Below are 10,276 nucleotides of genomic sequence, written 5' to 3'. Positions count from 1 at the left end.
GCTTGGGGAGATGCTGGCTGTAAGGCAGGCAAAGTTGGCAGCTGAGGGCGGTGCCTAGGTGAGCTGGGAGTCAAGGTGACAAAGAGAAAGAGGGTTGAGGAACCCCTGCGGGATCATCTCAGCTCTGGGAAGCCCTGGGCTTGGAGCCCTGGTATCATGTCCACAGTCTCCTCCTGGGGTCTCAGGGCAGTGAAGGCCTTGATATGACGGTCCTGCTTCGGGTCAACATAGGGACATCCCTGGACCTGCCAGGGCTCAAGATGAGGACCTTGAGGGAGGACACAGGTAACTCCACAGGTCCTGGCACCTGCTGCCAGCCCTGGGAGACCCTGGTGCCGGCATGAGCACAGGGTCGCAGAGACACTGGAGGCTTGATATAAGGGGAGAGGCCTCAGAGGGTAAAGGGGAGGATCTTAGGTTCTGAAAGCGTCTGGGTGAGGGCCCTGAGGGAGGACTGCGGGGACCCTGGCCCTGGGATAGGTTGGGCCCAACATACGTGGTCTCACTTCCTGATATCCGGGTCTCAGCCTGGGGTCCTGAAACAACGGGCAGACTTCCTGACATCCGGGTCTCAGACGGGACTTCGCATATGGAGCCGCAACTCAGGTGGGCCAATTCCCAGGTCCTGTGGTGTGTCAAGTTGAGGACACTGAGGGAGGACTAGGGTACCGTGGACCACAATCAGAGGAGGCCTCAGAGTAGCCCGTCTCTGTTATCAGTCCAGGGTGTCCGTGGGGTACAATAAGCGAAACCGGCATGGTCAGACTTCCTGACATCCGGGTCTTGGAGAGACTCGGGCCCTGGTATAACGGGCCAGGGCTTCGGTTGGGGAGAGGCGAGAATCCCAGGTCCTGACTGGAGGCAAGGTGAGGTGCCTGAAGGAGGACCGACGGAAGCCTACAGATCCCCGGCCCTGTAGTTGCCCTGGGACCCCTTGTGGTGAGAAGAGAACACTAAGCCTGTCTGACTTCCTGACATCCGGGTCTCAGAGAGAGCGGGGACTTGGTGTGAGGAGCCAGGCCTCAGGTAGGGAGAGGACAGAGCCCAGGTCCTACCGGGAGTCAAGGTGAGGACACTGAGGGAGGAGTGGAACCCAACCCCGGAACAGAGGGGACCCTGGTAGTCCCCGGGCGGGATGATCATGTGTGGGATTTCCTGACATCCGGGTCTCAGAGAGCCTGGGGACCTGGTGGAAGTGATGGGGTTTCAACATGGCGGACGGGACAATCGCGGGTCCTGCCTAGAGTCTAGGCTCCATGCGAGGAAGGACTGAGGCTGTTAGACCCCGAGGCAGGGAAGGATCCTTGCTCTTGCCTGGGGGTGGGGGTGGGGAGGCAGGGTGGGGGCGGTCTTGGAGGCCCCAGAACGGGGGGAGCAGTTTATTCACCTCTTTCTTAGGGGCCTTAAGGTGAGGTGTTCTGGTGGAGGGTGGAGGCTTCAGGTCTGCAGAGGCTGGACTCCCTGGACCCCGAGGGAGGACTGAGCAGATGCCCGCCCCTCTGTTCAGTGCTGGGAGGCCAGGTTGGACGTGAGGACCCAGCATCTCCCCAGCCTAGGACCCGCCGGAGGCCCTAGGCAGGTGCGGCCGCGTATGGGGCCCCTCAGCACTTTCTGTCCAACTTAGCTCTTGTTCTGAGTTTCCCTGCAGGCCCCCAAAGGGGGAGGGTCCAGGCCACTCCAGTGGAAAAGTGAGCACTACACGTGAGCCCCAATGGGACTACCCACCCCAGATCTGGGGAGACCTCACAGAGTCAACCACTCCTACTCGCACAGAAAGCCTAGGTCTGTGCCACACTCTACCCCCGAGGTGCCCCCTCCGTTTGTCTCACAGGAGCTCTAGGAATCAGGAGGCAAAGGTGGAGGCCTGAGGTCTGTGTTCTGAGGCCACAGGAGTGCCAGGAGTCAAGGTGAGGTGGGTGTCCTGAGTGTGCACAGGGGCCCCCCATCCCAGAACAGAAGGGACCTCAAAACGCCCTAATCCCCCTACCTTGTCAGCCCCAGAACCTCGGGCTGTACTGGCTGCACCCTGAATCAGAATTTCTCTTCCTCATTTGACAGGGGACTTACCACCAAGGAGGAGCGCCCCTGTAACGCCCAAGAGCAGCCCTCAAGGAAGACCAGTAAGCAGCCTCAGTCAGAGCCACCCGAGGCACATTTCAAAACTGAGATCATTTACACTCTCTCTCTTTCCCAGGTCAGTGGTCTCCATTTTCCCCCTGCCACAACCCCACTGGGCACAAGACCCCAGTCATCATGCCTGTGGTCCCGACGAATGAACTCTGCACTTCTGAGGAAGACCTTCAGGGCCAAATACAGGCCCAGGGTGCAGTGGAGGTGCCACTCCTGGGGGCTGAGGCGGAGGATGCCTCAACCCCTCTGGCCTCCTCCCCTCCAGTCTCATTTTCCTCTGCCGCCGTGGATGTGGAGATCTTGCTCAAGCAGGCTCTGAGTGTGATGACGTCTCAACTGCTGGAGTTCCTGCTCCTCAAGTATGGCACCAAGGAGCCGATTTTCCAGGCTGAAATGCTGAATACGGTCCTCAGGGATAACCAGGCCCACTTCCCCGTGGTCTTCCGTAAAGCCACGCAGTGCCTGCAGCTGGTCTTTGGCCTGGATTTGAAAGAGGTGGACCCCAGAGAGCACATCTATGCCATGGTCCCCACCCTGGGCCTCACCCTCAATGAGATGCAGAGGGATGGGCAGAGCATGCCAAAGGCTGGCCTCCTGGTGGCGGCCCTGAGCCTGATTCTCCTAGAAGGGGACCAGGTCCCTGAGGAGAAGGTCTGGGGAGCACTTAGCAGGATGGGGGTATTTGCTGGGATAGAGCACGGCATCTATGGGGAGCCCAAGGAGCTGCTGACCCAAGTGTGGGTGCGGGCGGGGTACCTGCAGTACCGGCAGGTGCCTCACAGCCACCCTGCTCGTTACGAGTTCCTGTGGGGTCCCCGGGCCTATGCGGAGACCAGCAAGCAGCAAGTCAAGGACTACCTGCGCAGGGTCAATGGCAGGGGTCCCAGGTTCTTCCCACCCCGGTGTGCAGAGGTGTGAGGCAGGAGGAAGAGGGGCCCTGAGCCTGAGCAGCAGCCAGGCTCCTTTCAGGCCCACATCCAGCAGCTTGTCCTGGGGGTAGGAAGGGAGGCTGAGCCTTCCCTGTGTGTTTGAAGAGGGAGCATTCAGCCTTAGTCGTGACGGCCTGGGCCAGTTGGGGGAACTGGTGTGTAGCATCTTTGGCTTCCTGTTCTCTACAGTGACATGGAGATCCACTTCTGCTTCCTTTAGAAATGTTTCAAATGTTGTTCCTTTTAATAGGAGGCTTAATGAGCTTCAGTGTCGCACCATGTCAGTAACGTTGATCACAGTGTGTTTGTGCTTACCCAGGTCAAGAACAAGAGTTTTGCTCTTTTGTAAAAGTGATTGTGAACATTTTCATTTTATTTTTTGACCCTGAACAAGATTCCATGGACTTGGAAAATAACGTTTTGGAAATATGATATTACTGAGCAAGAATTAAGAAGTAAAATATTTTTGAGGTGAGTTCTTCTATCATTCTTGTCTGTCATTTTATACAGCTATACTATCTCTGTTCAATTGTATTTATTCAAGTTATTGTTTAAGAAAGTACAAAAAGTCTGATCCGACTTAATAAGTGCCCCTCTCTGGCTCATTTACTCCACAGACCTTCGTGGAGCCTGTCCTCTGGGGAAGGCCCTGTGTTAGCAGTGGGGACACTAGGAGAAGCAGGACACCCCAGCACCTAGAGTGATGATCTAAGAGCTGCAGTCACATGGCGAACGTGGAGAAATATCCCCTAGTTCCACAGAACAGGGCAATCAGGGGCAGGGTCCAGGAGGAGCGCTTCAGTGTCGGGGCCTGAGCCAGGGTGGTTTGGGGCTTTGGGAAGCTGGGTTCATTCTGTGGGAGGTGATTGTGATGAGGGTGGATGGTGGCAGCAGCCAGAGTTATACACAATGTCTTATGGGTGAGAAGAAAATCTCAAATGGGACACACACATTAGAAGATCCTCTTCTGTCCTAGATAAACTTCCTGGGGCAGGAAGAGAAGTTACACTATGATCAGGAGCAATTAGATACCTGTTTATGCTGCTTGATCTAGGTAATATAACAACATTTTTCAAAATGGGGAGGGGAGACTGGACTTTGGTTTGCTGCACAATCTACTCAGTCTTGGAGAATATACTTGAAGACGTCTTGGTAAGCACCCCCAAACTTTTGGTAGGATTTTAATGGAGTGTCTTCTTTGAAACTGGTGGCTGTGCACTTAACCTAAAGGATCAGCTTATCCAGGTGTTCAGGCCCGAAAGCCATAGATGAGGAGGGGTTATGGAAACCACAGTGGCAAAATCTGTACTGAACTTGAATTCACACACCTCAGAATCCTCCTTGAAGGTGGAAAGTGCTGCATTGTGCATATCCTAGCTGGATTTTATAAGAAAACTCCCACTGTTCTTGTCCTCTCACTGTCCCTTGTCTGATACCTGCCCCTCATGGAGCTCCTGCCTGCTGGGGAGTCTAAGGGCACCTGTGCAGGTGCTCAGGCAAGTTTCATCGTGTGGAGGCAGCCGCGACTCCCAGCAGGAGACTGTGTCTGGCATCAGGAGGCAGGGGCACATCCTCAGCTCGCTGAGACTGTGGGTGCTATTGTAAGGTCGGACCCTGGTGGCCTTCTTGGCTTCCCCTTCCCGGTGGCTATCTTGGCTCCTTCTTCCCCTCTCCATCCGTCGCCAGAGGGAAAAAGTCCCACCAAACTGCTGAGGAATTTCTGATGTAATAACCCTCTGCCGAGATCTACCCCCATTCCTGACCTCCAGAGTGACCAACCCGGTCTAGCTGACCACTCACAATCTCGCATTCCCGAGCTTTACCTTATTTTAGGCCTGTCCAGGTTATATGATGCCACTTCCTGCCCCGAAGGCATAAAAATTGCACCCTGCATTTGTTCGGGGCAGAACTCCTCGTGGCCATTCTTGCGGTCAGTGGGTTCTGCCCGGGAGTGCACTGCCAATAAAGCCTGTTACTTTCCCTTGGTGTCTGGGTTATTTCCTTACAGCCTGAGACACCCGTTTCCGCGACCTTACAGCTATCACTGCAGAGGGAAGGGCAGAAAGAGCACTGGAAGGAGCCGGGGAGACCCCTCCAAGACATTCCCAAGAGCCTTGGAAACTAAATCAGATCTTGCATTTGAAAGTGCCGGCACAGGGGGTGACTAGAAACAGTTGGCGATTCAAGGCACCTTTGGCTTTCTCAAAAACTCCTCAACACACGACGCGAATTGTCTTCATCCCAAGCTATACCTACCGGCTGCTGCCTGCTGAGCCCTGAGTACACTGCATGCACGGGAGAGTCTCCAGGTCCTTGTTCTCATCTCTTCTCCCTCTGCTTCCTGGAAGCTGTTTGCAGGGAACATGGGATCCTAGATAAACCTCCAACAGTTTGGGAATAAATACATGATCAGCAATTTAAATACAAAGGCAGAAAAAAATACCTTGCATATAAATAACAATAGCATGTTGTTTGGGGAAAAAGCATCCCATTTGTGCTGATATCTGGGGTGGGGTGGAAAGATATTCTAGATGAAGGTGGTGCCACATCCATGGGGCTGAGGTCCCAAGAAGCAGGAAAGGCCCCTGTCTGCCTGGCTGATGGAAACTCTGTCCAGGCGCCGTCCATTCAGGGCTAAGGTGAGGACATGGGCTCCTTCCAGTGGCACTGATTTCGTGAGTCAGCAGTGAGTGGTTGTGTGGAGCAACATCCTTATTCCCTGCCCAGGAATTGAACCTGGGCAGCCTGGATGAGAGCCAGGAATCCTAGCCAGGAGACTAGCAAAGGCTAGAGGCTGAAAGCTATTTTGTCATGGATCATTGCCTCCAGTGAAAAATGCATTTATCACAGAGGCAGAAACTGTAAATGCAGGTGCAAAGTGTATCGTTAGAAACATAGCACAACAAGTGGGAGAGCACATAAAGAAATAGTTTAGTTGAGACAGAAACAAGGCAGAGATGCAATCCTGGTGAGAAAGTGTGGATGTCACACCTGGTGAGCAGGAGCACAGTCAAGAGGCGGTAGAGTCATTTATATAAGGCAGTCCTTCTGGATTTTTGTCTTCCTTCAGGCCAATTATCTGGTTTCTTTTCCACACCTGACCTACCCTGGGACACTCCCCTGCATTCATACACACACCCCTCAGCCAAGATGGATCTCGAAGTGAAGGTTTCTGTGAGGAGCAAGACTCATTATGGTCTGGCATTATCCCTTGACTTTTGACCCACAAGGAGCCTTTTTTTTTTTTTCACATGTCTGGTGTCTCCCTTGTCCCAAAAGATGTGGGACTGGAGATCCGTTTATCCTTTACTCAAACAAGTTTTTGCGCTTCTTTGTCCTTGCCATGACTGTTACTTTAGGTATTTATAACAGACAAACACTGACTATTTACGCTGTCTCTATTGTTTTATCCATTTCAGAGCACAAACAGGAGGCCAACTGAAAATGTCCAACTTGGAGTCCATCCATCCATACTCCTCTGCCTTACTGTGTGATCCATAAATACTTTCATCGTAATAGTACTGGTAAATGCTTACTAATTCTGTTCTGTATATTCTCTGGGACAAGAAGATGATCTGACTTGCCAAAATAAACATCAGGGTACAGACGCCTTGAGATATACAGGGCTTTGTGATTGAGTCCAACACAAATACTTGGAAGTCATACTCCTTGACTTTGGACATGGCACAGGGATCACCCCTGCCATGACTTCAACCTCCAAAGGATAAGTGTGTGTGTAACTTGCATTTCATTCTGTTGTTCACTTCTGGTGCCATTTCAGAGCACGGCGGTCATAGTAATTTTCAGAAGGCAGACATCAAAATGGAAGACCCTGCAGAGATCAACCTAACCAAAGTAAGGGGTTCAGGCCACTGTAAGCTCCCAACACTGATCCCGTGAGTAGTCTCTCACAACGTACCGCCCCCAGGGAGGCAGCCCCTTCAGTGGAGGGCAATTCTGGAGAAGACTTTTGCTCTGAGTCCTCATCCACCAACACCGGTGGCCCTGGGCAAATGAGTGGGCTAGTGACAAAGAGGAGATCTGGGTGGCACCACAGCATCCACTATAATCCACCCCTCCCAACACTGACATACACTCCCTCCATCTGGAGAGTTGGCCTCCTCTGAGGACAGCTCCTTGAGGATTCTGGTTGGTCTCCACTCCTCCTAAAGAAGCTGAGAGAGAAAGACTGGACAAATGCTGGGCCCTCACAGTTGCAGCAGCTGCTGCACCACAACTGACAGTCACTCTCTCTTGCCTGAGATCCGTTCTAAATCCCCTGCACTCTCAGCCAGGACCTCGGCCATTTCCAGTGGCTCCCCTGGTGAGGTAATACAGACTGTGTCCCTCAAGGTTCTGAAGCCCTGGGCCCGATGCCCTTCTCAGACCCTTGCTCTTGGACTTGTCAATTCATCACTGAAATGGAACAGGAAGCCAAGACACCTCACCTGGCTGTTAGAGAAGTTTCCTCGCTGTTCCCCTTGTGCCAGAGTAACCCGCACACTCCTTGGGATCAAGGTCAGCTCTGCCTGTCAGGACGGGAACAGTTCTCTGTGTGTGTGCTGGTCCCCTAGCAGGAGGAGCCCAAAGTGCTCAGATGGGAACCATGGCTCATGGGTCAGTAGGACTGTTGTTGTGTCTCCTGGGGGAACCTTCTTGCTTTGGGAACAGCCTGTCGTGTGTCACCACCCGCAATAGGTAACCAGTAGCCACATGAGCCTGGGTATTGTGAACTCAAGTGTGCTTAGTGTGTCCTAGGGCCTGGCCTTCTACTTAACATAATGTGAACTCAAATGTAAATAGCTAGATGTGGCTAATGTGGATTTCCCTGCTGTGGAACTACAGAACATACTCTTAAGAACTAGAAGCACAACTTTCCTTGTGGGTCACTGGGAGTGGTGGCAGGTGGGGTCATGAGTCACTGGGAGTGGCCTTGCCGGGAGTCATAGATCTCTGGGAGTGGTTGAAGGTGGGGTCATGGGTCAGTGGAAGTGGTAATCAGTGGGGTCACTCTACCCTCTGGTTCAAGGACCATGCATCCTACCTCATGGGGAACTAAGGATGACAGATGTGGAGCATGTCCGGTCCCTGGAGGGTGACACCCCTGTACCAAGGGCTCTCATATCCCAGTGTGCACCCGACGTGTGCTTTGTAGAGGCCAGTCTGTTGTTCCAGAAGACTAGCAGCTTCTGGATGGTAGGGGCTGAGATAGCGACTTTAGATCCCATGACCACTTGCCCTCTGAGCCCCTGGTGTGCTGTTAGAGGGTCTCTCTGTCTTGGATGGTTTTGTGGAATACCCTGTGTCAGTCAGTTCTGCTTTCTGTGAGCCCTCAAATAGTGGTGCCAGACAAGGTGCTGCAAGCAGGAAAGCGAAACCCACATCTAGAATGCGTACCTATCGATTTCAGTAAAGATGAACTTCTTCTCCTTCAAGGATGGAAGTGAGATGTTGTGATCAACTCACCATTAGTGGCTCAATGATCTTCTGGAGGGACGGTGCCACTGAGGGGTCAGCATCACTCTCTGTCCATGGCAGGGCAAACACCTGGTAGGTGCCATAGTTCATCTGGCCTGCAGGTGGCGCCTGTGCTGCTGAGCCCAGATGCAGCCTCATCCTCGGCCCCATGGCTCCTCCACACATGAGAGCACTGTGAAGCCCTGAGGGACCACTGACAGAGGCTGTGCACTCTCAGTTCTTCAGGCATTGGGTCTTCATCGATGTTCCTTGCCTCTTGTGTGCTGCATGCTTTTGTGAGTAGTAAGAGGCAGTGCAAATATCTTCCTTTTTGGTGTCCCTTCCTATAGGTTCGTTGATGTACCCCTTCTCCAAACCTACATGTGGCAATCTACCAAAGTTTCTCATTCTAAGTAACTGCCTGGCTGTCCAATTCATTTTCCATCGTCTTTAAGCCCATGTTTATTCTTGGCTCGGGCCATTTCTTTTATCCATATATAGTGGATCCCTAGAGGCACCATCTTAAGTTGCATCCACTGGGAGTGGATTTCTGCTCGCCACCGTCTCTATGGCCACATGTGGTGGAGGTGGTATTGCAGCAGGAGTCCATTTCCACCTGAAGTTTCAGTTCAGCCAACCCACCCCTCAGCTATGCTCAGCATTTCCACACCCCCAGCAGCTGGTCAGGAAAGAGCTTCCTGGTCCATTAATCTCCAGGAATAAACTGTGGCAGAGGTGCTTGTGACACATTTGCAGGTCATATTGGGGTTTAGCTCACCTTCTTGTAATCTATGGTCCTGCTTGGGTCTGATCTCCTCAGAGACGCCACTTCTGTTTTGTGGTGGATTACTGTTGCAGTCGCCTCCCTTTGTGGCTCTGACAGAACCTAGCTCATGAGGACCAATGGCTGCAGGCTGTATGCGAGGAGGTGGCCATGTGTTCCGGTAAAGATAACAAACCTGGCAAAGCAGCTGCTATCGAGTGGGTGGTGGTCCACAGTCCTCCTTAGGAGCCTATAGGTTTGAGGAGGGTCCAGACCGCTGAGGAGATATGGTGGGGACCACCTCCCTGTATCCTTTTGGTGTTAAGGGTGTCATTGATGTTTCACATCTCCCAAACCAGAGGAAATCTTGGTTTGTATTTACTCTCACAGTCAAGGTGCAGGGAGTGCACTTGGTCTCCCCTGCTCTGATAGTGTCTATACTAATGGCTTTGTATGCATTCAGGGCTTGTGCCCATCATCAAGCCCATCTGTTCTAATCAGAGCTCTCTGGGTCAGATCTAGGCCAGAACTCTATATGTTCCTGGTGCACACATGCTCCCCCTCCACTGAGGACATTGATGGAGTGAAAGCCTGAATATCACTTCCCACAGCATCCCGTTTCTGGACGTCCTTACTCCCCCGCGTTCAGTCACCAGGGTGAACGATGTGGGTCTCTTTGTGGGACAGACTTGGGGAATGATGGCTGCATATATCTGCCAGGGTGTTGAGGAGTCTTTACTCTTAAGGATCCCTCCTTCCTTTTGGTTAATGGATTCTGTGTCTGACAATTGACTCAGGTCTGGGAACTGGGGAAGACATCATGATTCTTTTGGAGTACTTTCCTGCATCTTCCTGCTCACTCATCTTTGCTGTCTGTCAGACAGTAAGGAATCCGCCTGCAATGCAGGAGACATGGGTTTGATCCCTGGGTGGGGAAGATCCTCTGGCAAAGGGAATGGTAACCCACTCCAGCATTCTTGCCTGGAGAATTCCATGG

General features: G+C 52.6%; 1 protein-coding gene and 1 pseudogene across 1 annotated transcript; one reads left to right on the top strand and one right to left on the bottom strand.

Moving 5' to 3' along the window:
* The first annotated feature begins 2,253 nt into the window (after window positions 1–2,253).
* Window positions 2,254–3,048, top strand: LOC148773502 (melanoma-associated antigen 10-like). Its single transcript, XM_088834134.1, has one exon. The coding sequence runs from the start codon at window positions 2,254–2,256 to the stop codon at window positions 3,046–3,048; it is 795 nt and encodes a 264-aa protein (XP_088690260.1).
* Window positions 3,049–3,780: 732 nt separating this feature from the next.
* LOC148773500 (melanoma-associated antigen 10-like) overlaps window positions 3,781–10,276 on the bottom strand; it is a 66,370-nt pseudogene continuing 59,874 nt past the window's right edge.

The sequence above is a fragment of the Moschus berezovskii genome, chromosome X, assembly GCF_049115385.1.
Source record: "Moschus berezovskii isolate FMDL1 chromosome X, NW_MosBer_1.0, whole genome shotgun sequence".
NCBI classification, from domain to species: domain Eukaryota; kingdom Metazoa; phylum Chordata; class Mammalia; order Artiodactyla; family Moschidae; genus Moschus; species Moschus berezovskii.
Note: the sequence above shows the minus strand (reverse complement) of the source record. Positions and strands in the feature narration are given on the sequence as shown.